At 63.3% G+C, this 27,994-nt stretch overlaps 2 protein-coding genes and 1 long non-coding RNA gene across 4 annotated transcripts; 2 read left to right on the forward strand and 1 right to left on the reverse strand.

The window, feature by feature from the left end:
• Positions 1 to 1,529: 1,529 nt before the first annotated feature.
• On the reverse strand, positions 1,530 to 5,996 carry LOC135330210 (uncharacterized). The gene is made up of 2 exons (XR_010392069.1): positions 4,892 to 5,996; positions 1,530 to 4,802 (listed from the first exon to the last, which is right to left on the reverse strand). It is a non-coding gene; the product is annotated as an uncharacterized LOC135330210 (long non-coding RNA).
• A 96-nt stretch (positions 5,997 to 6,092) lies between these two features.
• Positions 6,093 to 23,180, forward strand: SLC25A1 (solute carrier family 25 member 1). 2 transcript variants are annotated; one of them, XM_064522161.1, is made up of 9 exons: positions 6,093 to 6,262; positions 17,140 to 17,247; positions 17,636 to 17,735; positions 18,580 to 18,718; positions 19,545 to 19,629; positions 19,966 to 20,070; positions 20,669 to 20,784; positions 21,361 to 21,434; positions 21,836 to 23,180. In XM_064522161.1, the coding sequence occupies exons 1-9, from the start codon at positions 6,166 to 6,168 to the stop codon at positions 21,948 to 21,950; spliced, it is 939 nt and encodes a 312-aa protein (XP_064378231.1). In that variant the 5' UTR covers positions 6,093 to 6,165; the 3' UTR covers positions 21,951 to 23,180. The 2 variants fall into 2 exon arrangements, with proteins under 2 accessions (XP_064378231.1, XP_064378230.1); XM_064522160.1 differs by lacking the exon at positions 6,093 to 6,262 and adding an exon at positions 14,372 to 14,417.
• Positions 23,181 to 23,662: 482 nt separating this feature from the next.
• On the forward strand, positions 23,663 to 26,605 carry LOC112985613 (somatomedin-B and thrombospondin type-1 domain-containing protein-like). The gene is made up of 6 exons (XM_064521825.1): positions 23,663 to 23,949; positions 25,282 to 25,464; positions 25,537 to 25,615; positions 25,702 to 25,857; positions 25,936 to 26,106; positions 26,238 to 26,605. Exons 1-5 carry the CDS (start codon positions 23,688 to 23,690, stop codon positions 26,039 to 26,041), a joined length of 786 nt encoding a protein of 261 aa, XP_064377895.1. The 5' UTR covers positions 23,663 to 23,687; the 3' UTR covers positions 26,042 to 26,106; positions 26,238 to 26,605.
• The last annotated feature ends 1,389 nt before the right edge of the window (positions 26,606 to 27,994 follow it).

Genomic DNA, 27,994 nt, shown 5'->3' on the forward strand with positions numbered 1-27,994 from the left:
TGTCAGGCCCTTGCTAAGCGTAATGGCTTTTGTGAATTCGGTGATCTACTTGCGTTCTAAAACACATCTAGACGCACATTCCCTGAACAAACTCTTGCATAACAGAGGCACTTCACTATCTGATTCTCAGTTGAGTCATTCTCAGCAGGAAATAACCACTCTTTAAGGTTAAATGGAGGAGTTGATCCAGTTCATGAAGTTGTAGTGTCCATCCAAGTTTTCAAAACTGAGATAAGATTGTTTTGCAGAAAACCTAATTTAAAACTGTTTCTTGCTGATTCTCACCAGCGTAGTAAAATTGGGGTAGCGCTATAATATTGAAGGGTCTGTTCATGCAGAGCTTGCTGCAGAGTGCAGGATCTGGCAATTAACTTCTGGGTTCGTGATACTGTCAAACAGTAACTTGCTTGAGCCCCTATGTACATGGTTTTACTACATACCTGTGCTTTTCCCATGAGAAGCAAATGGATTCACCTCTGTAGCTCTTGTCAGCCCTCATTGCAGTTTCATCTCTCAACAAGTGACTGCGGGGACGTGTGCTGATCTTGGCATAAAATTCTGACCTCTGTTCAGCCGCTCAGTCTGCTAGTGCGTGAGCTCCTTACGCTATCCTTTGTTCCCTCGCATCTTTAAAGGTTACTGGTGTCTTTTGGTACAAACACTAAGTGAAAGGGTAGAGGAGGAAGAATGTCTAACAAACAGCTACTGTTGGAAGCAAAATTCCCATCTAGGCTGCTGCTGTCTGCTCTGCTGGGCAGATGAGCCAGCTCTGTAAATTCAGGGAGACGGCATCGCAGCGGTAAGTTCTGCTTCTTATTGTCAACATAAAGTTGTGGTACTTGAGGCTTGTATTTCCCTTTCTGTAGGGCTATACAATGAAGCGGTAATAGAGCAGAGGAAAATGCTTGTAAGTGGTTTTGCTACTTAAGAAATACAAGAATTCTAGACAGCTGAAGCCTGTTCAGGTTGGTACTAATTATGATATGGGCAAAAGTAGTAGCCCTAAGGTCCAAGACTTAATTATGATGCAATAGCTGCTTTTCTAGCAATTACATTACTGAAAGCTGGCACTTAGCATGACATGGATCCCTTAATAAGGCTACATTAAATAGGAAAGAACTTTTTTTTCCTAGCAAAACTAGTAAGAATTATTCAGGAGCATAAAGTATTCTTCTAAGTTTCTTGAACTTTAAACAGACAAGCCAATCCTTTTTTGTCTAGCTACTGAGTTAACTGAGTGTAGATAAATGTGTACTTTGTCACATGTGATATACTTGGGCAAAGCTGTTTATTAAAATAGTTAATGTTTATGTTTCAGTGTGTGACACTAATTAATTGCCAGGCTAGAACTTAGACACTGAGAAACTAATAGTGTGATTAAAATAGCATGACAGTGGGTCCAATTTGTACTGAAGAAAACCTTTGAGAGGCTAGAAAACTTACAAATTTTGGAACATGTAGCACTGCATGTACCAGCTTCTCATAACAAGCAGTTTAAGCAGTGTGTGTACTACCTTGTGAGGGAGCACATCTGTAGAATTTGTTCCTGTATTTCTGGGTTCTTCATGTTCCCTTGCGTATACTTTGGCTTGTCACTTCTATTTCCAGTCTGAGTGTATTTCTTTTTTGTTTTATAGCATGTCCTGAGAGTGTTTCAATCTCACTAGTTCCCACAAAGTGGAATTGGAGCATCTTGAATTTGTGGTAAAATGTTGTGGAATGTAGAACTGAAACATGCTTAATGACATGAGTGCTTCGTTACACTGGTGCATAATTAAGTTGTGGTTTATACCTTTACTTCAGCAAACGTTCAGCCTTCAAAGACTTGGTCGCTGTTGTAACGGTTTTGTTTTTCAGTGCTGCTTGTATTCTGTTGGCATCTTTCCAAGGGTAGTGACAGATCCTGACTCATGCTTTACTAGCAAAATGCTGCAAAATTCTTAGCGTAGGTATGTGTCAGTCTAGGTCTCTGCTTGCAGAGCCTTTCAGGCCTTTCTGGAAGGTATCGGAAATCATCAGATTTTTTTCAAGCTAAAATACACAGTAATATTGCCAGCTTTTAAGCATTAAAATCATAATCTGAAATACAATCAGTGAAGGGTAAGTCTTGTTTTTCTTCTTTGTATTTGAATTTAGAAATTGAGTCAAATTCGGAGTTTTTTCAGTCATGTGTTCTCTCCTGCATGGCTTGATAATTCAATGAGATTTTTTTTGCCTCTTCTGCTGTTTTTATCAAGACTTTAAAATCTCTTAATCTAAAAAGCTATATTTCTCCTTCTTTTCCCCCCTCCCACTAATGATTATAAAAAGGAAAAGTTAAAGTCACCTGGTATGTCCTTTTCCTCAGGTCTCCAATATTATTCAGAGCACAAATTTCCAAAGTGCTGGTTATCCAGATATGAAGTTAGAAGCGAGTTTGGGTGAGGACAGGGTGGTTATTAAGTCTCTAGATAGCTTTCGTTTTGGATAATGCTTCCTCTTTTCAGAGGTAGGGGGTTGGGAAATGGCCTCATATATGGTAAATCGCTAACTGGGCTTGTCAGCTTGAATAGTTCCTTTCAGTAATGTATCATGCTGTAAGGAAAACACGACCACGCTCTAAATGCTGTAAGCACTGTATGTGGTACGTGGTTTTCAATTATCTTCTGAGTTGGGTCAGGCACACTCAGACCGTTAATGTAACGAGACTTCTTTGGGGCTCTTACTGGAGCCCGTGTGGAGTTTTAAGCCGCAGGGGTGGAGTTAAAGCTTTAGCGAATCAGTGTTGGTGACGTCGGTGAACACTCGAGTATCGACGGGAGCTCTTTCTGCATGCGTGCTCAGGTGGGAATCATGCACGTTGTTTTGGAATAGCATCATCTTTGTCATAGTCATGGTGGCTCCTGCTGCTTGCACCTGAAGCTGGTGGAGCACTGACTCAGAAATCCTAAATATGATCTCTTCTCCCTTGAAGCCAGTCTGTTATGCATAAAGGAACCATTTGTTCTGTCGGGGAACCTGAGAGGAAATAAGTTTTCTTATCGCACCGTAAAACCCCGAGTGGTGTGGATTAGTAAGAAAGGTTTGCAACAGTTGATGTCTGGAAAACACTTCTTGACCAATTCTGGTATCAGTGGAGCTGTTTTTCCAGTGAGATGGGGAGGTTCTTTCTGATTCAAGGATATGTGATATGAAGTTATCTGTTCTGTACTGACTGTTTATGATGGTCCCTGAAACCAGGGTGTGCTGTAGGGCGCATGCAGGCAGTGCCAGTAATAAAGGAAATTTTTTTCCGGGGAGAAGGAGGGATGGACAGAGGAGCAAACAAGTTGGAACTGATCAAGTGTGATCATTGTCTACATGCTTTCTAGGATCATGGAAGGCTATGTGTGCAATCAGCATTTGCGTTTATTAAAAAAACCCAAACCCTTGTGAAAGCTGCAAAGGGAAAGTTTTCATTCAGGTTGCTTTCATCCTGAGTAGTTCTTTTTAATCCTCTGATTGCTAGGCTCTGGAGGGATGACATGAGGTGTGCAGGCTACAACAGCACTTGACTGTATTTAAAAATTCTTTTATCTGTTTCTTTGGCAGCAGGAACAAGTGCCAGCCACCAGCAATGGAAATGGGTTCAGGTTGTCGGATGGTTGTTTCCATGAAAATTCCTAGATCCAGAGCAGTGAGATACAGGAGCTGATCACCTGTCCATAACATTAGGTGCCCTTTTATGCGTTGACCACCCTGTACCTCGGAGATGCTCTTGACCTTTCAAGTCAGATCAAGTCTTTACTTGCATTTAAGTTACTTATGGGATTTAAAACACACCTTTTGCAGCCTCTAGTATTTCAGAGGTTGCTTATCCCCCTTGGATGGTCTTCTCCTTCAGTCTTTCTGCTGACAAATGCTGTTAGCAGCTTCTTGGAGGTCAAGTTGTGATGGCTCGTAATCTGCCATATGATTAAATATGAATAATCCTTTCCTGGTTCAGCAAAGTAAGCGCCACTGTTTATCCCATTGAGACTGATAAAAATTAAGCATGTGCTGAAGTACTTTCTTGGACAGGAATGAGACTATGCACAGGTCTTGCTGACCTGATGATTTGGGAATCAGGTTTGGGAGCCAGTGTTTGCCAGGAAGGTAATTGTTGCCTTGCAGCAGTAGTATACATGTCTTTTGGCATGCATGAATATGCTGTGATAACTTCATCGAAGGACAAGTTAGTGAGGTGTTGCAGACGTTAATCAGAAAGTTGCAGGCATTTCCATTTGTTTGCTATCTTTAAAAGGATGTGTTTTAGTTCTCGCCATCCAAGGACTGTTAACCAAATCACTGACTAGCTGCCCTGCATCTAGGAATAGGACTGTGAACGTTCGTTCCTTCCTGTTCTCTTTATTTCTCTTATGCCTTGAAAGTGGCTGCTGGGAGCTCCAGATAAGCTGAGTACCAGGATGGGAGCAACTCACTGGCTTACGTAAAAAGCAGAATAAGGTGAGTAGTAGCTTGTTTCACTAAAAAGACATGCAGGTTTTTTTCTGCTTACTTTCTCGGTGCTGGGCTCAAAGTGCAGAGGTGACCGTGTCCGTATGGCTGTGTTGAAGCTGCAGCACGACTGTAAACGTGAGCCTCGCCGTGGTGGCAAGACGCCCCGGGGCTCTGCGCTCGCACAGGTTCGAGCGGTCGGTGCTCGTCCGGAGAGCAGCGCTGGGGCGCAGGCTGGGCTCTCGTGCCGGCGAAGGTGCACTGACGCCTTGCTGACAGAGGCTCTGAAATTCGGTAGCAAGCTTGGCACGCGCGTGAGGGCCTGGGGCCTTCCTGTGGTTACAGGTCTGTAAAGCAAAGGGGACTAGATAATCCTGCGTGCTGAAAAGGGTCTCTAGCTGCCAAGCGTTAAACAGAAAACAAAGTGGTATCGCACCGGTAAGTTTATCCGGGAGAGCTGAGCAGGGCACCGCTGGGGAGTCGGCGTGCAAGGGAGCACGCGGGGTGGGACGACGTCTGTCCGGCCGCTCTGCTGCGTGACGGCGGCCTGGAGCGGAGGCGGGTGTGGAAGAGCGGTGCTGCCCACCGCCGTCCCGCCCGAGGCTGCGTCTTGGCCTTCACCTCAGCTCGCTGTGAGACGCCTCGGCGGATTTGCCTCCGTGGCTGGCAGCACCCTGTTCCGAAACGGTTTGTAATTTTGGCCTCCTCATCTGGGAACGAGGGGTGCAATGCGAGTACACGTTAATTTTCAATGCTAGCAGACTAAAGGTGCTTCCAATTCCCAAATTGTCCTTTCTGCCTGCGGCTGAGCTGCAGCCCTGTCACTCCCCCGCAGCGGTGGAGCGAACTTTCTGCCCGCCGGGCCCCAATCGCGGCAGGGCGCGAGTCTCGACAAGCGGATGCTGTCCGCGCAGCTGGGGAGGTTTCTGAGCGTAACACGGCCTGCTGAGCGTAACGCGGTGGCTGCTCCGGGGTGCGGCGAGCACGGACGGCCTGCACCCCCCCCCCGGCCTCTGGGATCCGGCTGGCCTTCCCCGCTACCCGGAAAGCCCGCGGCGGAAAGGAAGACGCGTTTCCCTCGGCCCCTCTCCCTCGAGCCTGCCGCGCGGGCGGGAGCCGGTGAGGGCGGCCTGTCCCCCAGCCCTGCCGACAAGCCCGGAACAAGCGGGGCGAGCCGTGCAGGAGTTAATGAGTAGGAGCGGTAGATAATAAGTCCCCGAAGGAAAACTAACGATTATCCGAACAGCCCCAGGGCGTCCGTGAGCTCGCAGCGGAGGCTCATTTAACTCGGGAGTGTTTTGGCTTCTTTTCCCATCACAAATGTACGTCGAGGGGAGTTCGTGTGCGACTGCTACCACGGGAGTCTCCCCTCTGCCTTTCTCCCCGTCCCAGAAATGAGGGGGTTAAAGCAAGGGGTGGGCGGGATGGATAGAACCGACCCCCCCCCGCAGCGGGCCGAGGGCCGCAGGCCGCGCAGACTGCGGGGGTTGTTTGGGTTCCGCTTCTGCGGCGGCCCCGGGCTCGGCCGCGGGGGCGGGGCCGGGGCGGGGAAGGGGGCGTGGCCTGGCGGCTCGCCCCGCCCCCCCGGCGCCGCGCGAGGACGTGACGCCGCCGGCGCCGCCCCGCGGCCGGGCGCGGCCCTGAAATAGCGCCGCCGCCGCCGGGCCCCGCCGCGCCGCGCCGCGCAGCCAGCCGCGCCGCACCGCGGCCATGCCCGCCCCCGCCCCCGCCGCGCCCCGCCGCCTCGCCGCCGCCGCCCCCGCCGGCAAGGCCAAGCTCACGCACCCCGGCAAGGCCATCCTCGCAGGTGAGCGCGCCGCGCCGCGCCGCGCCCCGTCACGCCACGGCGGCGCCGGCCCCGCCCACGCCGCGGCCGCCCGGGCTCCGCGCTCAGCCCGCGGCCCCGGCGGCTCCGAGCCGGGCTCGCCGCCCCTCGACGGCGGAGCGGGGCCCGGCCGCCCTGCCCGCGTGGCGGGGCCGTCGGGCACGGGAGCGCCCCGTCGGGGAGGCGGCCGCAGCCAGCGCGCCCTTCCCCGGGGCGCGGCCCCCGAAAGCTGGGGGCTGCCCGAGCGCCGCGGCACCGCGCTGCCGCCCCCCGGCGCGGGCCGCGCCCCCGCGGTCTCGTTGGGGCGCTCTGTGGTGGGGTTTAATCCGAGCTGGGGGGGAAAGCCCGGACGTTTGCTCCCCGCCCGGCCTTCCCGCCCGCTGCCTGTGCGCGGGGTGTCGGTCTGCTCCCTGCCCGGACCGAGCCATCGGGAGACCTTCACGGCTCTTGGGCAGCTCCGGTGGGGATTTATCAGCTGTAGGTCGCGTATCAGCTCGCTGCGGGCCCGGACGGCCGCGGGGGTGCCCCGGGGGGGGGTGCGGGGTGCCCCGGGGGGGGGTGCGGGACGGCGGGAGGGGACGCGGTGCTCGGGCTCTGCCAGGAGCCGCGTTGAGCAGCGCAGCACAGAGCTGCAGGTGGCCTCGCCTGGAGGAGCCCTTGTCGGCTCTGGGGAGGCTGCAGCGGTGGCAGAAGGGCCCCATTGAGATGCTAGTCCTCTCCTCAGTCCTCTCCTCGCTCGCAGCACGTCGGGTCGGCGTGATTGGTTCGTGGGCAGAAGTCCCAGCCAAGCCTCTGTGCCATCTAATTGCATTAAAGAACCGCATAAGTGGGAGAGAGCTGGTGTTAACTCTCTGCGTCCCAGCCTGCGCCCAGCCGTCCATCCCTTTGCTGTGCCGTTTGTGGATATCCGTGCTGACCCGAAGGTGTTTGCCGATGTTCTTGGGGCTTCGGGCAGCTCTCTGTCTGCCCATCAGGTGTCTGTGCTCCAGAGCTCTACGTTTAGGAGAGCTGGAGGTGTTCAGAGTGGCCTAGTCCTACTGTGCTGCGTTCAAGCTGCCCTGTCCTAGCTGTACCGGTGGAGTTAAATATCCAGCCACCATCACGCCATGGGTGGATATCCACTGCCAGACGTGAGCAGCGTGAGTTTGGCGTTCCCTAAGAGATGGAAGTGGAGCTCTTGCTGCCAGGAGCTCTCCTCCTCCCCTTGTCACAAAAGACAAAGGAAAAGTTAAGAGTAATTTGCAAACGGGCTTGTCTTTGTCCAGCTGCAGCGGTGGGGGGTTGTACGCCACGGCAGCCGTCCACCTTGCTGCGACCCCGCTGCCCGTCCTCTGCCGAGAACGCTGCTGGCGAGCGCATCCAGGCAGCCCGAGCCCTGCGACCGCCCTGGTGACCGGACGGGCATCGCTGTCGGGACTTGGCTTCGGAGGTGCTGCGCTCTGGGAAGTCCCAGCTCGTCCTCTTTAAGCAGGGGAACGCCTGGGGGGTTTGGGGCCCTGCTGTTGGTTTATCCCTGTGCTCCCTTTGAAAGGGAAAGAGCCCCCGGCCCAGCTCTGCACTGATACGCTGAGGTTGGTTTGGGGGTCCTAATACTGGATCAGAAACAACACAGCTGCACGACACCACGGTTCAACATAACCTTCCTTCGTTTAAGCTTGGCTAAAGAACTGACTTGCAAGCACAAAGACAGGCTTTAAGCTGAAATGAATAATAGCTATGTCTTTACCTTCCCTGGAGGTCTCCTTGCTTGGTTTTTGGGCACCGCAGCGCATTTAGGTCAGCTGGAGACCAGCTTGCAGCGGACTGTTTAGAGCCCAGCACAGCTGGTCCTGGTCTCAGTGCAGAAAGTGAACTCCCTCGCCCTCCCTGTGAGGACTTCGCCCCTGGTTAGCAGAGGCTGCCTGATGAAAGGCTTTGCCTGCCCTGCCCGGAGTTAAGTACAGCCTTGCTCTGGTTTTAGCCAGCTTTGAAGCCTGGGGTCTGCTCGCTCCCACAGGAGCTGCCGGCTGCCTTGCTCCCGGCCCGCGGTCGGTACCGCTGTGAGCCGGCCGCCCCCCGGGCCATGGGCCGGTGCGCTATTGCGGGTCCTGCCTACGCGTAACCTTCCTGGCCGGGGAGACGGCGCTCCTAGATGCCGTCCTACGCTGTTCCTGATTTGGAAGGAGCTAGAAGTGGTTGTGGCTGTTGCTCTGACGTTTGCCAGACGCGCTGAGCACCACGGGGAAATGGCAGTGCCGTCAGCGGTGGGCACTGAGGTCCCACCAGGAGCGCGGGCAGGAGTGAGAGGGGTCATCACCTTGGGGCATTCAGCGCGCACCTTCAGCAGGGAGCCTGGGGTCACCTGGAAAACCAAGCAGTAATTAAGGCCCTGCTTTCCTCTTTGCTAATCCCTTGATATGGTCTCTCTTAGGAAACCCTGTTTCTACAGAAGGGGGAAGTCAGGGGCTGGGTGTGAAAGCTGCGACTTGCTCCCTGCAGAGCAGGACTCCTTTCTCAAATGTGCCAGGTCCCTCTGGGCTGCCAGGGCCACCTGGGGAGGAGCGAGGGAAGCTGTGCTGCTTGGGGGTGCCCGTGGGCCCTGTGTGCTTGCTGGCTTCTGCTGTACGTGGATGTCTGTTGGGGCTCACAGCAGAGCAGGGGAGGTTGCTACCACACACCTTGATGCTAAATTAGAGGATCCAGATGGTGGGCCCAAAGCAGCACTTTGTTCTGAGGGCCGTGGGAAGGATCAGCGAGTGCGGAGGGAACCGGTCTTGCTGGGTCTGCGGGTCCTTCGCGTGTCATTCTGGGCTGAGGCTTCCCCTGGAGATCTGGTTACTGGAGGTGCCGCCTCTGAGAGTCATCAGTTTTTTGGGGAGTGGGGCAAAAGGAGCAGACTGTCCCTTGAGCACGTCTTTGCATGCCTGTGAGCTCTCGTGGAGTGCAGCCACTGCAGCAGCTCAGAGCAGACCCCAGGCCTTGGAGACTGTGCTGGGGGGAAGGAGGCTGTCAAAGCCCAGGGCTGGCAAACTGCATTGAGCTGCTCGGCTTCTTTGGTCTGAATTAATTCTGGGTGAGCTGGGGTTAAACCCAAGCCTCGAAATGCGTGTTTCTGAGATTTTCACGTCTGCTCTGCTTGACGTTCTGCAGGGTACCTTTTTCCCTTGGTTGACGTAAACGACCAGGAAGAGCCATCCATCTTCCTCGAGGTGATCAGCGCGGCGAGCTGACAGCTCGGAGATGTTGCAGCATCTCCGGTGGCCCTGCGCAGTGCATGCCAGTGCAGAGTCCCTGCTCTGGTGACCCTGTCCTTGTCAGCTGAGGTCTCAGGGCCACCTCCTGTCAGCAGGAGATGGGGTTTGCTGCCTGTTTCCTCCCGCTGTGCTCCAGTGCCTTGGACCGTCAGGTCCCAGCTGTCATTCCCCCCATCCCCGCACCCACTGACGTCTCTGGGCCAAATCAAAGCCCTCAGATGTTTTGCTTGAAATGACCAGTGAATTGCTCTGAAATGAAAGATCGGAGCATCTGGCAAGCGACTAGTGCTGTGAATTAGCCAAGGTGCCAGCATGTTTAAGGTGTCTTCACCATCCTCCACCTGCGTGGAGCCGCGGAGCTGAGCCTGTGCCGCTCACACCAGCGAAGGCAGCCCTGTCGGGGTGCGAGGTGTGCAAAGCCGTGGCTGGCCGAACCGCGGAGGAGGCTGGCTGATGGCTCCTGCTGGGACGGGCTGTGCCAGATGCCCCTGCACTTGGGCTGTACCTGGGGCCGCGCGGGGGCCTTCCCATCCCTGCGCCAGCGGCTGGGGGACCGGAGACTCCCCAGCGAAACCGCAGCCCCAGCTGGGCTCCTTCGCCCCGTGCCAAGGCTGAGCTCACGTTGACCTTCCTGGGGAAGTGTCCAGCAGCCCTCAGCTCCGATGTCAGCTCTGTGTCGCCTTTAGAAAGATTTTGGATGTGTTTTTATGTCGCTGTCTGAAGTGGGGCCGTGGGTCGGCCAGGAGCCGGCGTTTCCCCACCACTGGTCTCGGCTCTGCGCTCGCACGGGCTGCGGAGCTGGGGCTCGGGGGAGCGGGAACGTGGTGGGTCCTGAGCCCAGACCGCAGGCTTGACCAGCCCCGGGGAGATGTCTGCGCTGAAGGCAGAGGATGCTGTAACCATAGGCAAAAGGAGATGGCTTTTGCTATTACTTACAGCCAAGAAGTTTAAAATATATTATAAAATGAATTATTACATTATTGTCCAATTCTGAAGCAAATGCAAAGAAAAAAGATGAATGGGGGAGTTGTGGGAGAACAGCCTGTTGAAACAGGACAGTTCCAGTAAGATTAGGACAGATTACTCCATCCTGGTCCACAGTACTATCTCGGCGCTGTTTGCACAGGGCTGTTTACCCACCCGACGGCGCAGGGCACAGAGGCACGTTTGTGTTTGCAGTTCGGTAGATCCCTGATGGGGCATCAGGCCTTTGCCAGCCTGGCCGTAGCGTGTTACCATGACGAATGTGGCCACGTATGTATTTACCAGGGACCCTGATGAAACCCAGTGCTCCCTGCTGGCCCTAATCCAGGCCAGATAGGAGATGTGCCAGGGGCCTGGATGCCTCCGGCGCTGCGGATGGATGTTTCCTGAGTGAAGGTGACCTGTTGCGGGATGCTTGTTTTTCCCTTCCCCTACAGCAGTGCAGGTAACGGCCTGGTGAGCTGGCTCCAAGGCAGCAGCCGTGCTGTGAGTACGGTCCTCCCCGTCCTCCGTGCCTTTTCAGAAGTCTTTCCATGGGGCAGCCCGTGCTGGTTTTCTCTGAGGACTTCGTATGGGAAGTGAAAGCCGCTGAGATCCTTGGTTCATGGTACTCTGTGCTGGCAGAGCGGCCCAGAAGGGATCGGAGCGAGACCACCATGGGGAGCACACGGCCGCGCTGGCCCCGAGCCCCGGCGGCTGCGCCAGCGCCGAAAGGCGGCTCGCGGGGACGCAGGTGTCCCAGGCACCGTGCCCGGCTCCTTCCCTGATCCCGTTTCACAACACGGCCTGGCGGCAGGAGGAAGGGGGCAGGCAGGGCGGAAGCCTGTTAAACCAGTTTCACTGCTGGAGAAATGGTACGATTTCTCCACTGCTTAGCTTAATTCATTCTCCACTGTTTAGCTTAATCACGCTAAGTGGCGATGGCTCAAGCGCAGCGTAGCTGGCGCCGGTGGACCGAGAGGAGCCGTCTCCCCTGATTGCTCTGCAGTGGGGAGAGGGGCCGGCACAGGGCGGACTTTGGGGTAGGGGACGGGGCGCAGAGAGCAGCAGCGAGCTGGAAATGGGTGTTTGTGACTCCCTGACTCTGAGCACCCTGATGGACTTTGGTCTGTTTTTTTCAGCTCTGAAGGATGCCCTGGCTAACGGGGAAGGGTGCAAAGTACCCTCGGGAGGGCAGGAGCCGTCAGCACAGCGTGCATGAGGCAGGCGGGCTGCTGGGCGCTACGCTGCAGCTCCGCGTAGCTAGTCTCGAGGCTTGGCCGCTCGGCTCGGCTCGGCTGGGAGGAGGGAAGGTGCCCGGCAGGACCAGCGCAGGACGCCTGCAGGTGCAGAGGGCCGTGGCACCCTCCTTTTCCTGGTCGGAGCCTGTGGTGCTCCCAAAAAGAGGACGATGGATGCTCACGGGGGTTTTGCATGGGGTACCATGCCAGGGGGTTCTTCCAGCCACAGCCGTTCGGTTTGTGCTGGTCCTCGGGGCGGTGCTGGGCTCTGCTCTGGGCTCTGCTCGTCTCGCCCAGATGCCCCTGGCGCCCGTCTCGCCCTTGGCGCCGTCCTGCAGCCCGAGCCGGGGACCCGCATCGGGGTGCCTGGGCCGAGGGCGACGGGTGGCGTCCCCAGGGCTGCCGACAAGCTGCGCGCAGACGGGCTTTGTGTGCGCGGAGGCGCCGGCTGGGCACGGCGAGATCCTCGTGAAACGTCTGCCTGTGCTTGTGCTGTCGTACGCTGCAGGGGGCTCGCGGGGCCGGTGCCCTCGCGCCGTACCCGAAGCCCCATCCCTCTGCTCCCTCCTGCCAGCTCTCCGGAGCAGCGCCCAGAGCTGCGGCCGTGTCCCCGGGTGACTCTCCTGGCCTGCCCGCAGAGGGACTGAAACCTATTCTGGGAAAACAAAGGCAGTTGTTTTTTGACAAACGCATCTTTTTCCCTGCTCTCCCTCCCTGGCTGCTTCTGCAGAGCCTGGCTGGCTGTTGGCAGCCGGGATGCTTGCGGGCTCGCTGCACGCAGGGAGCGAGTCCCCGGCCGGGGAGCGCTTCGCTGGGGAAGAGCGAAGGCCCCCCCGCGAGAGACACCCTCTCTCCGAGGCTGGCAGAGCAGGAGAGCGTGACCTTTGCTGAAGGACATCCTCGCTCCTTTGGCTCTGCTGCATCCAGCTAATAGCTGCGAGCCTTGGCTCCGAGTCCGGGCTGTGCCTTCGCTGTCCCTCTTGCTCTTTCACCTCCTAAGTGATTAGTGTTGGCGGCTCATGCTGACTCTGCGGTGTTGCAAGAACTAAAGCTGTCGGCTAAAGTCCGGGTAAACAGGTTGCAGAGCCCTCTGCACCCCTGGCAAGGCAGGCACGTTGCGAAGAGCCAGTGCTCAGCTGGCTTGTAGGGAATGGAGCAATTTATTTGCATGGAAGTAGGTTTTTGTTGGAATAAAACGGCATAGGGAGCTGAGAGGGGAGGGAAGCACCTTTGATCGGTCTCTGTTCCAGGGAGGGAAGGGGCTGGGTGTAGGGTGGCTTGTGCTGCCCTGTGTCTGCGGGGAGAGGAAAAGAGAGGAGAAAATTGCCCAAAGTTGCAAAGTGCCTCTCGAGTCCCTGCTCGGGGCCCCTTCCCGTGGGATTTGGGGCCTGGCCCTGCTGCTGCCAGAACATGCTGAGCAACATCTGGGGCAGGGGGGGAGCTGGCGCTGCGAATGGCACATGTCCCCAAGTAGGGCCAGGGACGGATCCTCCTCTAGGTCCTTTGCGCGCGAGCGTCCGCGGGAGCGCGCCGTCTCTGCCCGGATGGTTCCCCGGAGCTGCGGAGCAGCGGCGGGAGCTTCCAGGCCAGGAGGGCAGCGCTGCCGCGGGGGCCAGCCTGCTCCCGCTGCTCGGTGCCACCGGTCTCCCCTGCGGGAATGGGGTTTGCCGCAGGGTGCCGGAGCGGTGCGTCCCCGCAGGCAGCCGCTCCCTTGGGTGACTGCAGGAGGGGGAGATTTTTGCATCCAGCTCCCTGTTAGAGCCCGGGGGTGGCTGCTGCGTGCTGGCAGGCGACGGTGGGTAGGAGAGGTGTGATACGAGCTGGCAGCGTGGTCGGCCCCACGCGTGCGCCGTGGCCTCCCGGCACCCAGCGTGCTGCTCGCGATGAGGGACTCGTCTGACGCCCTGGGTTAGACCTGCTGTGCAGGCTGGGCGCCTGCCTGCTGCTCCCGCGCGCCCTGGTCCTCTGGGACCCTGCGGACACGGCGTTGCCCAAGGGTGCAGAGCAGCGCATCCCTGCCCCTGCCCCACGGACGGACAAACATCCTCGTCCCGTGTGGCTGCCGAGACCGTGCGCTGGAGCTGCGGATGCGTTGCAGGTGGCTGCCCTGAGCGCAGGCAGCATCCCGCTCCCGACGTCGCCTCGGCTGTTCCCTTGGCCTGCCTCGGCCTCAGGTGCTGTTTCCCCCTGGACTCGTGTTTGCGTTTCGGATGTTTTCCCCAGCACTCGGCTCCGGGAGGTGCCGGGTCAGCAGCTGGTGCTGGCAGGAGCGCGGGGAGGAGCAGCAGCCTGGCCTCCGCGCTCGGGGACGCGGCACGGCCCCCCCAGGCCGGGAGCTGCGGGCGGCCCGGCGTGCTTTGCGCGGGAGCTGCGGCCAGCAGGGACGGAGGGACGTGCCGGGTGCCGTTTCCAAAGGGGCCGGGTGCCGTTTCCAAAGGGGCCGCGTGCCGTGCTCCGGCCCCCGAGCTTTGGTGCATAACGCAGACAGGCTGGAGCGTCTGCCCGGGCCGTGGCCTGGCCCCGGGTCCCTTCGGGGGCCTGGAGGTGCCGCTCAGTTGCGCGGTGCAGGAGCAGAGCAGCTCGTCCCCCCGGGCGGCAGCCCCGCGTTGGCACGGGTGGCTGCACCAGCACCCGGCCGGCGACATCCACGCGGATCGTCCCCGTGGTGGATGAGCAGCAGGAGCACAGCGAGCATCGGAGGTGCAGGAGACCCGGGGGAAACGGTTAAAAGCAGGTGGCCCAGGGGCCTGGGGAGCTGCCGCTGCTGTCGGCTCTGCCCCGCGGCTGGTGTTTTAATGTCACCGCAGGGAGGGAGCAGCGGCACGGAGGGGGAACGGATCATTTGTGGCTCTTAGAGCATTCGAGGCTGGAAGATTGCGGCGTAGGAGAAGGGGTTGAAGTGCCCTTGGCAGCGCCTGGGGCGTTTGCGCGGGGGCAGGTCGCGCAGCTGGCGTTTAGCAGCGGGGGCAAGAGCCCTCCGTTGCCCCCGTCCGGAGGATGCCGCTGCTCCTGCCGAGAGCCTGCCCGCTGCCCCCTCCCAGGAGAGGCTGGCGTCTCGGGAGGACGAGGCCGCTTGTTTTCATGTGTGGGGAAAAAGCACGGTGAGGCTGTGTTGAGGCAAGTCCCAGCCAGCTCAGGAGGGAGCGCAGTGAGGATGCTTTCCTTCAAAAGGGCATACCCGGGATTTTCCTGGGATCAGGAAAATCCGGTGCCGCGTGATGGCCACCTGCCCCTTGGGGACGACCCCGAGCAGCTGGCGCTTGGAGAGCTGTGCTTTTAGAAACGCCCGCTAATTTGGCCCAAAGGCCTGGGGCCAGCACGGGCCGGTGTCCCGCGTGGGAGCCGTGCAGGGCGCTCGGTGTCTGGCCGCGGCGCTGGGGCCGCGCTGGGTGTCAGGCGCCCCAAGGGCAGGCCCTGGCTGGCCTCGGAGCGGCAGCGCCTTCCTGGGATCCCCGGGCCCGTTGCCTGCCGCTAATCGCTAATAGCCGGGGCCGCTATCGGTCTTCCTCGCGGGGCGCTTGGGCGCCTGCTGATAAGCTGCGCCCGGCTGCACGGGCTGGGACGAGCCCCCGGCTGCCCCGGCTTTCCAGCCACGGGTGGGTTTTGCTCCGTCGGGCGGCTCGCGGCAGGGCTGGCCACGTCCCCCGCGCGGCTGGAGCACCTCCTGCGCCGGCGACCACGGGGATGGGAGGTGACTTGCGGGAGAGGGATGAGGAGCGCGGCGAGGAAGGCTCTGTGCGGAGGCGGAGGCTGCCCGGGGCCTGGGGCAGGGCTCGCTGTCGCGCCGGGGGTGCTGGGGGGCAGCTCGTCCAAAGCGAATACTTTGCATGCTTTTTCTCCTGCTGCAGCTGCCCACAGGCCGTTATGAAAGGCTCTTTTTTTCCCCCCCTTCCTCTCCTGATCTTTTGTAGCTATTTCAGCGTGAGTCACGCTTGGGAGAAGTGGTTTTGCCAGATGCAAGGTGCCAGCGTGCAGTGAAGTCAGGGTTGAACCTGACACCGCATCCTCGGGATGCCACAGGCAGAGATCGGCCTGCGCGAGCAGCCGGGGCCGGCGCAGCAGCGCAGAGCTGCCGCTCCTCTCCAGAGCTTCGAGTGCGCAGAGAGCAGCAAAAACACCTCGAGCTGAAAGCGCTGGCTGTGCGGCTGCTAGCAGCATCTCGAGCTGTAACGGGTGGAGGGAGCATCTTCAATCAGCGCCCAGCAGCCTCCACCGTGCAGGGCGCAGGATGGGACTGATTGTAATTGCGCGTCTGCTGGAGCAGGGGGTCTGCAAATGGGCTCCTGCCGGGCTGCCGGAGCCGGGTGGGGGCAGGTCCCGCTGCCCTGGGGCGCGTGGGGGCTGTGCCGTCCCGGTCCTGTGGGCCCCATGCTGCCCTTGGGTGCGGGGCAAGCGCTGCTGAATTTGGGGCGAGCATTGTGCATTGCAATAGGGACAGGATTTGGGGTGTGGGGGGTGCGTGCGTGACCCGTCGGATGCTCTGACGTCCCTCGGTGTTGCAGCGAGCCCCGGGGCGGAGGGAGAGCGGGCAGCGCAGGGTGCCGGGAGCAGCTGGTGCAAGGAGCAGGGCTGCAGCCCGTGGGCTAAAGGCAGAGCGGGGCTGGGAGCGTGACATTGCTGCCGTGGGTGCAACACGGAGGTGTTGGAAAGCCGGGTCCAAGGAGGAGGTGCAGCACCCGGGGTGGGAGAGAGGGATGTGCGGGAGCAGCCAGAACGGTGCCTGGCGGGTGTGCCGGGGTGGAGGAGCGTCGGAGCCGTCTCTTCCATCGCTTGTCGCTTATCCGACCCCTCCGGAGGTCTCCAGCAGCCTCCCACAGCGTTTCCCCCAGCTCCGCAGTGAGAGGGTTGTCATTCTCCCCTCAGGGGACGCAGGGGAAGGTGCAGCGAGTTGCAGGTGCCGTTGCCCCCCCAACCCCAACCCAGGAGCTCCTGCTCCCCAGCCGGCATATGCCCACAGCATGGCATGAGTTTGTGTCCCTCTGTCTGACCTTGCCCGGTCCGTCTGTACCCTCCCAGGCAGGCGCAGTCCCTGCAGCCACCAAACTGTGCTGCTGAGGGCTTGGGCCCATGGCCAGAAATACCAACGTCCTGTCCTGCTCGTGGTGTGCTCCACGTGAGAGCAGGGCCCCGTGGCGCGGGGCAGCCTTGAGCACACCGGCCATCGCAGGCCCCTTCACCGCAGCCGAGAGGACGCACAGAAGACACCAGTCGGTGAAGGAGCAGTTGCTTCCGAGAGCACCGAAATGAGTGGTTGCCAAAGCAAACGACTTGTTTGCTAAGTGCTCGCGGAAGCCTGGCCCTTCCCGGGGGCTAGAGAGCTGCAGTCTGTCTGTCCGTCCAGGCTGGCCACGCACCAGGCTGGGTGCTGGGGCCGGCGCCGGCCGCGCTCCGGGCCCCGTGTATCCCCTGCTCTCTCTTCCAGGTGGCCTCGCGGGGGGCATCGAGATCTGCATTACATTCCCCACAGAGTATGTGAAGACGCAGCTGCAGCTGGATGAAAAAGCCCACCCGCCCCGCTACAAGGGCATCGGTGAGTGCAGAGCCCGGCGTCGCGTTCGGGTGGGGCGTATCTGCCCCGGGGGGGGCCACCGGCGCCAACATCTCGCTCCCCACCGGCAGCCGGACGTTGAGGTCTGGCACCGCGTGAGCGCAGCCCGGGGCGAGCCTGGCCCTTGTGCAACGCAGGACACGCGGGGTCAGCAAGGGTGCTGCGTGGCCGGCACCTCCTGGCCTGCGCCGGCGTGGCAGCCCTGCCTGGGCCGGTCTGCAGGATCTGGAGGCTCTCCAGGGATGTGGGACGGAGCCAGCGGGATGGGACATGCCTCTCTGCGGGTCTCGCAGCCGGCCGGGGGGATGGCGAGCGCCTGGACGGTGCTAGGGTGGTCGGGTGACGCCTCTGCTCGTGTGCTCTGCCCCAGGTGACTGCGTGAAGCAGACTGTCCGTGACCATGGGGTTCGCGGGCTGTACCGGGGGCTCAGCTCGCTGGTGTACGGCTCCATCCCGAAGGCCGCCGTGAGGTAGGTGTCCGTCCTGCCCGGGGAGCGGGTTGCCGGTGCTGAAGGCTGCTGTACCCAGCAGGCTGTGGCCGTGCCAGCCCTGCTGCGGGCGCGTCCCGCATGGGGGGACAGAGCAGGATCTGTCCGGGCACCCCCTGTGCCCGCCGCGTGGGGTGCTGCTGCAGGGGGGAGCCCTGAGAAGCAGAGCAGGACCCCAGGCAGCGGTCACCAGTGGTTTCAGGCCTGCTGAAGGGGGGTAGGTTTGGCCCCAGCATCCTGAGCTGCTCCTTGTCGGAGCCGGCTGCTTTTCAGGGCAGTGTCCATGGGAAGCCCTGGCTCCCGGGGAGGCAGCGGGGTGAGAGCATCCGGCCCCCCGGGCCACCTCGCAGGGAAGCGAGTCATCCTGGCCCTCCCTCAGCCCTGTCGCCATGCGATGGGTTTTTTCCGGGCGGTGGCGGAGGAATATTTGTGGATCGGGGTTTGTCCTCTCACGCGGCGGTGAGTCAGGATGGGCGGCCGCTGGACTCAGCGAGAGCAGCCCTGCCGTCCCCGTAATAACGTATGGCCGGCAGCGAGCCCCTGAGCCGGGACGCTGGGAGCTGCCTGCAGGACACTAGGCAGGTCGTCAGCCATGCCTCCGCCTGGCCCTTGGCATCGCCTTCCCCTTGCTCGCTGTTGCTGGGCTGATTTGGCCCCCTCCTTTCGCTCGGCGCATGAGCTCTGCAGGGCTGCTGCTCGTGATGGCCCTCGTGCCCCGTCCCGGAGGCAGAGGGGGCCGCCTGCTCGGAGGAGTGCGTCACCACCCCCTGGGCTGCCACCCCTTGCCCGCGCGCCCTCGGGGTTGGCACTGCGGCCTCCTCCGCAGGTTCGGCATGTTCGAGTTCCTCAGCAACCAGATGAGAGACGAGCAGGGCAAGCTGGACAGCACGCGGGGCCTCGTCTGCGGGCTGGGCGCCGGCGTGGCCGAGGCCGTGGTGGTGGTGTGTCCCATGGAGACCATAAAGGTAGGAGGCGAAACCAGCTGTCCCGGGCCAAGGGAAGGTGCCCCCTCGGCAGTAGCTGGCTGTGTTGGCCGGGGAGCTGGAGGGGTCCTGTTTCGGGAGGGAGCACCTTGATGCTGCTCTGGCGTTTCTCCCACCTGAGCATGGAGAAACCAGCCTGGGGGCCGGATGGATCTGCAGTGAGGTGGAGCTGGAGATCCTCTGGGTTCGGGTGCCCCCCCGTGGTGGATCTCCAGAGGCACGAGCGGAGGCGGGGGCTTGCTCTGCCTGCTTGGTTTCCTAAGGGAAGACCTGAGTTTGGAAAGTGTAACTGAGAGACCAGACCGCGGTGCCGTTGCCCCCTCCTTGTCATCTTGCTCCCAGAGAGGAATCCCTCTGGGCTTTGCTCAGGAGCCGTCATCAGTTTTAACACTGTAAAACCTGCTCAGTTGCTTGCTGAGATAGATGCAGTGACCCACGCTGCAGCCTCTCCTCCCCGCGGCGCGTCCCTGGCGCTGGCCCAGCCTGCCCAGGCCTCCCTGCTCTCAGCCGGCCCCGCCACACGCTCAGGTTTTCTCCTTCCTTCCCGTGTCCCTGCTCCGGATTCACGCGTGGACGTGATCCCTGCAGCCTCTGTTTCCAGTTCTCCAGCTTTCACTCAGCAAAACATGCAGCTGGTCGGGGGCACAGGCTTCCCCACGCCGCCTCGCTCGGTGCCTCCCGGCCACGTGGCTCGGCTCTGGTTTTAGCACTGTCTTCGGAGCAAAGCAAGAGGTGGCCGGCAGCCTCTTCAGTTCAGAGACAGTTCTCCTCTTGCTTCAGCTGGGACAGATGTCTCTCCTCCCCGCAGGTGAAGTTTATCCATGACCAGTGCTCCCCTCAGCCGAAGTACCGTGGCTTCTTCCACGGCGTGAGGGAGATCGTTCGGGAACAGGGTGAGTCCCTGGGGAGCAGGGCCCCCGGGCACCCCCGTGCCGCGGGGATGGAGCCGGGGCCAGGTGATGGGGCGTGGGCTGGGACCTGCTTCCCTAGCCACCGGGGCTGGGAGCCACCTCCGAAGCAGCAGCCCCGCGGTGCGAGGCCGTCCCTGCTTCAGCAGGGCTCCCCCAGCCCGGGCCGCGAGTGGCCTGGCAGCGCGGGGAGGCCGACGGGGAGGATCCGTGTCTGTCCGAGGACGTGGCGGTGCCGTGTGGGACCCTGTCGGAGCAGGGTGCTGGGGCGGTGGTTAGAATGAGGCTGGGGCTCCCCTCCAACGCTGTCCCTTGCTGCAGGGCTAAAGGGGACCTACCAGGGCTTAACTGCGACCGTCCTCAAGCAAGGATCGAACCAGGCCATTCGTTTCTTCGTCATGACGTCCCTCAAGAACTGGTACAAAGGTACTGAGCCTCCGTCCCCCCAGCCCTGCCTCCCCTGGGCCGCCCCGGTCCCTGAGCCCATCATGCGGGGGGTGTAGTTGGAGTTTCCCCCAAAGCATCCTCCCTCCTTGGCCTTTGTGAAGGGGAGGAAGATAAAGGCCAGGGGAAGGGGTGCCCCCAGCTCGCAGGGCTGAGCTGGCCCGGTGCTGGGGCTCCCAGCTGGAGCACCACCCTCCTGCACCCCCCCGAGCGCTGCGTGGGGCTCTGGCACCACCAGGTCCTCAGCTCTCCGGGGCTGGTACTGCCAGATGGTGCTCACCTCCCGCTCCCCGCTCTGCCCGCCCAGGGTTGCTGCTTGCCCGGCTCCTTCTCCAAATGTCTTCTGGCCTCCAGCAGCCAGTGCCTGCTCTCCCGGTGTTTCCTTGCTCCTTCCTGTCCCTCCAGACACCCTGGGGCTGCTGCTTGCTGCACAGCACTAACCCTGCCCATGAGCCAGCGAAACTCGGGGACCTGCTTCCCGGGCTCCATCGCTTCTGCCGTGCTTGTTGTGTCTCCTCGCGCGTGTGCTCTGCCCTTCACTCCTTGCCTTACCCTCCTTGTTACTCTCTCCTCCTTCCAGGGGATGATCCCAACAAGGTCATCAACCCCTTCGTCACAGGGGTCTTCGGAGCCATTGCAGGAGCTGCAAGCGTCTTTGGCAACACCCCCTTGGACGTGGTGAAAACCAGGATGCAGGTACAGCACCAGTGACGAGGGAGCCCTGTCGCCTCCTGCTCCCCCCCCTCCTCCGGGGCGTTTAGCTGGGGGGGGAAAGGGAGAGGTTTGAGCCCCGAAGCGCTTTTCTGGGGCTGTGGCTGACCCTGCCGGCTCCCGAGGGCTGCACCTAGAGCAGCCCCTGTCCGAAGCTCGGCAGATGATGCCTCTGCTGCGCTGCTCGGGCCCCCTCTGCGTTTGGCGTGGCTGAACCGCTTGCTGCTCTGGGTCACGCAGCGCCTGGGGCCGGCTCCCGAAGCCCTGGGAGAACTGGGCGAGGACTCTGCGTTTTCCGAGTCCCGCAGCAGCGGGCTCTGTCCTTTTTGGCCTGGAGGACGCACATGGTGCTCTGAAACGGTTCAGTCCAAGTGGCAGTGCCTGTGCCTTTGGCAGGTGCTCACACAGACGTGAAGCATGTCCCTGCCGGGGTCAGTGGCCCAAAGCGGCAGACAGGATCAGTTCCTCCCGCTTAACCTCCAGCTCCCTGTGTCTCTCCCCAAATCCATCCTGGGCACTGCCCGGCTCCGAGGCTCTGACCCTTCCTCTTCCTCCTGGCAGGGGCTCGAAGCACACAAGTACAAGAGCACCTGGGACTGTGCCTACCAGATCATGAGGCACGAAGGGCCCCTGGCGTAAGTGCTCGCAGCCGGTCCCCAGAGGGGTGGGAGCGGGGTGGCCCCAGGCTTGGGAGGCTGCGGGGGCGAGGGGAGCGCGTGGGGTGAGGTCTGGGTGCAGGAGGAGAAGTGGGGGCGGGGAGGAATGGCTGGGAAGGGAACACGGGCACGTTGCTGCTTCTGCCTTGTCCCTGGGGCACCGATGGCTGCTCCAGGGAGGGGGGCCAGGGACCCCCACCCCAGGCAGCCAGCAGGGCTCAGCGGGCCGTTGCGCCCGCCCTGCGCCCGTGTGGGTGGGCACAGCTCCGGGAGGCGGTGCAGTGCCCGGGTCCCCCGTGGCTCCTGTCCCGGCGGGAGGAGGAGTGGGGCACGGCCGTGCGGCACTGTCCCCCCGGGCTCACCGCCGCCTCCCCCGGCAGGTTCTACAAGGGCACCGTGCCTCGCCTGGGCCGCGTCTGCCTCGACGTGGCCATCGTCTTCGTCATCTACGACGAAGTGGTCAAGTTCCTCAACAAGGTGTGGAAAACTGACTGAGCCCGGCGCGGGCCGGGGCGGCCGTGCTGCCGCCGCCGCCGGGCAGCAGCTGGAGAAAGATGACCAACCCCGGAGGAACCGCTCGGACCTTCCCCCAGGCGCGGCCGCGGGTCCAAGTCTCCCAGCGCGCGCGCGGGCCCCTCCCGCCCTCCCCTCGCAAACCCGATGACCTTATTTATAGGAAGGAGCTGTGCAGCAGTTTAAATTATTAGTTGTGTGATAAAATGAGCGGGGAGGGAGGAGGAGCTGGAGCTGTCTGCGAGCGCCCCGGCGGCCGGGCCTGCCCTCGCCCGGCGCTGCCCCGAGGACGCGCCAGCCCCGCCGCCCCGGGCAGGCTGAGCCCGGCGCTGCTTCTCCCGGCTCCGCGAGACCCGGCCGGTGAGGGCGAGGCGTCTGGGGGCCCTGCAGCGCCCGTGGTCCCCGGCAGCGAGGAGCTCGCGGCGAGGGTTCGCCCTGGAGCAGAGCTCCCCGCTGCGCCGGGACCCGTGTTTTTGGGGCGGCCGGACCTCCTCCCTCTGCTGCGCCGGCACCGCGGACGCCTTGGGGTGCAGCTGCCGTGGGGCCGGGGCTCTCCCCGGCCGGGCCGTGCTCAGTGCGGCCGGGAGGCGCCTCAGCCCCGCTCCCCGAGCAGACGCTGCCCAAAATTGCGTGGGTCCTCCTTCGTTTTCCTTCCTGAGGGGATGGGTTTGGGGTGAGCTCAGCGCCAGCCGGGCCACCGCAGCGCCCGCTGTTTACAGTGGCACCGCACGAGCGACTGGGGGGCTCAGACTTGGGCCTGGGGCGCCCCGGGCTGCAGCCCGTCCTCCGCCACCCCCTTCCTTCTGCACATTCCCTGCCCGCCGCCCCCGCTCTCCTGCTGCCCCCGCCGCGGCTCGGGAGCGCCGGCAGCTTGCGGAGCCCCGCGCCGACCCGGCGACGCTTGCGCTGCGGTTGGGGGGCCGGGGCCCTGCCGGCGCCCCGCGCTGGGAGCTCCCCCGTCCACACTGGTGCCAAAACGTCCCGCGGCGGGAGGCGGCGGCCGCGAGCGGGGACCTGGGGCTGGATCTTCTGTTTCTTTACTGTGCTGTCAGTAACAAATGCAGCCTTAACACTAGTGTAGGGGAGGGCGGAGGGGGAGACGAGAAAGCCTGGGAAAAGATGTACTTTGGGGCTTTCTGCTCTTAAGCCAGTGAAGGTTGTTTTTTTTTTTTATTTTACATTTGCAACTTGAATAAAATCAGTCTGGCTTCAGCAGCTGCGCTAGAGTCCAGGCCGCGTCCCCCAGGGCAGCGGGTGGCCTGGGCGCGTGGGGGTCCGGGCCCTCGCGTGTGGGGCTGCGGCGAGTGCGCGGACGGGGCTCAGCATCTGCGCCCACCTCTCGTGGTGGCCCCACGGCGTGCGTGGCCCCGGCGCGTCCCTCCGGCCCCGAGCGCTGCCGGGGCACGTGGGGGGGTCCCGTGTGGCGGCCGGCGTGGACGCTGCGTTTGCCATCCCCGTCGCCGCTGGTGTCCCCAAGCTGGCAGCCGGGGGCGAGAGCACCAGCGACGGGCCCCAGCCGCCTGCCGACGGCTGCCCTGCCGCCGCTCCCCCCGCGGCTGCTGCGGGCTGAGACTTTTCCCTCGCGCGCGGAAATGCATTTCCCCGCCGTGGAGCCACCTGCCAGGCCCCGTGGGGGCGGCCCGCCCCCCGCCCCGCCCCACCCCACCCGCCGCGGCTGGAGCTGGGAGCGGAGCCGGAGCCGGAGCCGGGCGCGGGGCGATGCCGGCGGCGCTCCCGGGCCGCTCGGGGCCGCGGCGGAGGCGGCGGCTGCTGCTGCTGTGCGCGGGGTGGCTGCTGGCCGCCGCCTGCCTCGCCGGGGCCGGGGCCGGGGCCGGGGCCGGGTGCCGGCACCGCTGCTGCCCCGGGAGGAACAACGAGTGCTGGGCTGCGGGCGGCGGGCGGGCTCGCTGCTACTGCGACGAGTACTGCGAGAAGACGGGCGACTGCTGCGAGGACTACGGCGCGGTGTGCCGGCGCGCCGGTGAGTGCCGCCGCCGCCCCTCGCCGCCGCCTCGCGCCTGCGGGTCTCGCGGCCCCCGCGGGGCTGCGCCGCGGTCTCTGCCCGGGTCCCCCGGTCTCCGCGGAGCCCGGGCCGCGCCGCGGGAGGGCTGCCGGGGTGCATTTGGGGCAGTGTCCCCATTTCTGACTTTTTTGCAGCAATCCCCGTGCAGGGAGCGCCCCCGGGCCGTATCCAGCCGGTGCGGGACGCGAAGGCCCGGGCGGGGCAGCGCCGGGGCCCCGCGGCGGGGGGGGATGGGAGCCGCTGCGGCCGCCGCCGGCCCCGGCCGGGTCGCGCCCGGCAGCCCTGCCTAATCCCCGCGGGATTAGCCCGCTCCCGGCCCGGCTGCACCGCTGAGCCCCGGCGGCGGCCGGCGGGCGGGTGCCGCGCTCGGCTGCTCTGCGAGGCGCCTGCAGACCGCCCGGTTGGGGCCGGCCCGAGGGGCTGTCGGGGATGCGGTGCCCGTCTGCGGTCTCGGTCGAAGGAGAGGCCCCAGCGCCGCTTTCATCGCCCGGGCCGGGCGGGTGGGGGAAGGCGGGTACCGGCGGGCTGGTCGCCGCTCTCCTGGCCGCCGGCTGCCTCCTCGCAGCTCGGCCCGGCCGTGCCGCTCACGGGGAGCTGCGGGAGCGGGCAGGGAGACGCAGGCAAGGGGCCCGGAGGGGCCGCGGTGTCCCAGCACGGCCAGCCCGGCTGCGCCCGGCCCTCGGGAGAGCGGGGCGGCCTCCGACGCTGGCTCCGGTGCCGCGGGTGAGGCGGGTGTGAGTTCATTTCCAGAAGCCCCGAAGCAGCTGGCTCAGCTCGTGTTTGCCCTTCCTGCAGCTTCTGCCCTTCGTTACAGTCGGCACCGGGCTTGACGGCTCGCTCGGGGCTTCCTGCTGCCCCGGCGGTGCCAGCGCTGCAGGGGGGCTGCAGCTGGGGCGAGGGGCCGGTTCCCCCGGGTGGCTGTCGGGGCCGGGCACCCCCGGCTCGGCCTGGCTGTTAGGAGCAGCATGTTTCCCATGCTCGAAGGGCCCCGGTGCAGAGCGATGCCTTCTAGAAACGGCAGCTGCCAGCACGTGGCCTGTGCCGGCCCTGCTGGGGCACGCGGCTGCGCTGGGCGCTGCGGTGCAGGAGGCTCCGTGCAGCCGGGAAGGAAAGCTGAGACATGCTGCATGGTGCAGGCAGCTGTGGGAAACCGCTGTGCCCGCTTCTCCGCCTTCCTTCCTTCCTTCTCATCCTTCCCCGTCCCTCTTGCTGCGCTGCTGCTCCCCTCTCCCCGGCCTTTCGTCTCCCTTCAAGCTCTTTCTCCCTCTCTCCCGGCCGCGGCGGCGGCAGCGCTGGACTGCGTGGTGGGGCCCTGGGGGCCCTGGGGCGGCTGCAGCTCCCGGTGCGGCGCGGGCAGCACGGCCCGCACCCGGCACGTCGCCGTCCCACCGCGGCCCGGCGGGCGGCCCTGCCCCGACCTCCGACAGCGCCGCGGCTGCCTGGGGGACGACGCGCTCTGCCGCACGGCCAAAGGTAACGGGGGGCTCCCCGCGCCCCCCCGGGCGCCACCGGCCCCCCCTCACCCCGCCGCGCGTTTCCCGGCAGAGGTGGCCATGATACTCCCCGACTCCTTCAAACGGCGCCCGGGGGATGCTGCTGCGCCGCGGGCGGATGCACCGCCGAGGTAGGTGGACGGGGGGGGGACGCGCGCTGCAACGGGGCCCCGCCGCCCCCAGACCTCGCCGCTCACCGCCGGCCTCTGCCCCGCAGCTACTGCGGGTTTTTCCGCCTGAAGCAGGTGGGAGCCGCCTGCCGCCGGGGCGCCTGGAGCAGCCGGCTGCGGCGGGAGCAGCGGGTGTGCGTGGAGTGCCGGGGGGCCGCGGGGAGCAGCCCCCGCTGCGGCGGCGACGGGCTGCCCGGAGCCAGGTAGGCTGGGGGGCTGGGGGACCCCCTGCTCCCGGGGCGGGTTCGGCGGGTCCCGCTGCAGCCGCGTTCCCCTTGCAGGACGTTCTGGACGGCCGCCGCGGTGGCGGGCTGCCAGGGCTCCTGGGTGCGGGAGGCGCTGCGGGAGCGCTGCGCCTGCCCCCGGCGCTCCCTGCTCTTCGTGTAGCCCCCCCGGCCCTGCCCGCGCCCCCCGGGAAGGCCCGCCGGAGCCGCTCTGCCCTCGAGCAGAGGGTAAGTCCTGCCCGCCCCGCGCTGCCTCCACCCCCCTTGCCCCCCCGGCAGCCGCTGCCTGCCGTGGCACCGCAGCTGGGGCGAGCCTCCCTCCCTGCCTCCCTCCCGCCGCGCTTCGCACCGCCTGGCAGGTCTTGCCCAAGGAGAGCGCGAGGAGAACGCCTGCACCCCCTTACGAAGCCCGGAAAAGAGGAAACCGCTGGAGCCGTGGCGTGGAAGTCGGCGTCGGAGGAAGGACGGATGACGGCAGCGGCGCCCGGTGCGCTTCCCTCCGCGGCAGCCCGAGCCAGGCCGCGGGGGCGACGGCGGACGCGGTTTCTGCCCCGCGGTGGGCTTGTGCGTGGAGCACCGCTGCGGCGTCCCGTCCGCAGACCCGTCTTGGGGGACCCGCGAGTTAACGCGGCTGCGGCGAGGCGTTGCGTGGTGTGAGGGGCGCCTCGGCCCCGCTGTGCTCGGTTTGTGGAGTGAGAATTAAAACGGGAGCCCAAAACACGGCAAAGGCTTTGTGGTGCCGCCCGCGGTGCCGCCCGAGCAGCCCCAGAATCGACCCTGGAGTCGGAAAGGCCCCGGGGGGCGCGGGGACGGGGGCCACGCTGCCGCTGCTCCCCTGGTCCCGCAGCAGCATCTTGCCCCCTGGGTGCCGCAGGGGCCGTTGGCCCTGCCACCTCGCCAGGAGGGCAGGCAGCGAGCTGGCAGCACCCTCGCAGCCAGCTGTGCGACCACCCGGCGAGGGGGCCGCCACCTTCTCCGCCTCGAAGATGTCACCGGGGTCCCCTGCAGTGAGCGGGTTTTATTTGGCAGCGCCCCGTCCCGTGCCCAGCTCCCGCCGGAGTTTGATGCTTTCCAGCAGCAGTTTCTCCTTCTCCATGAGGATCTTCTCCTTCCGCAGCGGCAGCGTCTCCCTCTGCAGCTCCAGGATCTCGGTGAGCAGCTGGCTCTGCTGCTCCGCCAGCTCCCGGGTGCCTGGGCGCAGCCCCGCAGGCCGTGCGGCGAGTGCCCCGGTGCCAACGTGCCGCCTGAGCAGAGCGTTCCCGGGTTTCCCTCCCCTCCTGGGGCTGCCCGGGGCCGCGGGGCCCTCCCGACGCTCCTTCCGGGCGTCGATGACGGTGTTGTGCCACTTCTTGCAGATCTCTCGGGCACACGCCGCACCAGGGGCCTGGGGCCGTTGACGGCCGCCGCGCTCTCCTCCCAGGCCCGCTGCCGGGCCGTGGTGTTCCTGTACCGTCCGCTCTCGGGGAGCAGGATGTCCTTGCGGAGGCTGAACTCTTCCAGGATGAGGCATTTCTCCTCCTCGGAGAACTTGATCCGCTTCGGCTTGGTGGTGGCCGTGCCGCCCCTGCAGCGGGAGGGAGCGGTCCCCGTGAGGGCGCGATCACACCGACTGCTGCTCCCGTCCCGTGTGCCCGGGGCACGGACAGAGCGCACCGCGGACAGACCGGCCTGTGACGGAGCAGGACACGGCTGGACTGCGCCGCAGATGGACTGTGCTGTGGGTGGACCGTGCCACGAATGGAGTGCGGCATGGACAGAGCACGCCACGGATGTAGCACGGCATGGATGGAGCAGGGCACGGATGGAGTGTGCCATGGATGGACTGCACCACAGAGAGATAGTGCCAGGGATGGAGAAGGATATGGACAGACTGCATCACAGATGGAGCAGGATACGTATGGACCACGCCATGGATGGAGCAGGATACGTATGGACCATGCCATGGATGGAGCAGGATACGGATGGACCACGCCATGGATGGAGCAGGATACGGATGGACCGTGCCACAGATGGAGCAGGATATGGATGGACCGTGCCATGGACAGACCATGCCATGGATGGAGTGGGATAGAGATGGACCATGACACAGATGGAGCGGGTTATGGAGGGACCATGC

The sequence above is a fragment of the Dromaius novaehollandiae genome, chromosome 17, assembly GCF_036370855.1.
Source record: "Dromaius novaehollandiae isolate bDroNov1 chromosome 17, bDroNov1.hap1, whole genome shotgun sequence".
Lineage (NCBI taxonomy): Eukaryota > Metazoa > Chordata > Aves > Casuariiformes > Dromaiidae > Dromaius > Dromaius novaehollandiae.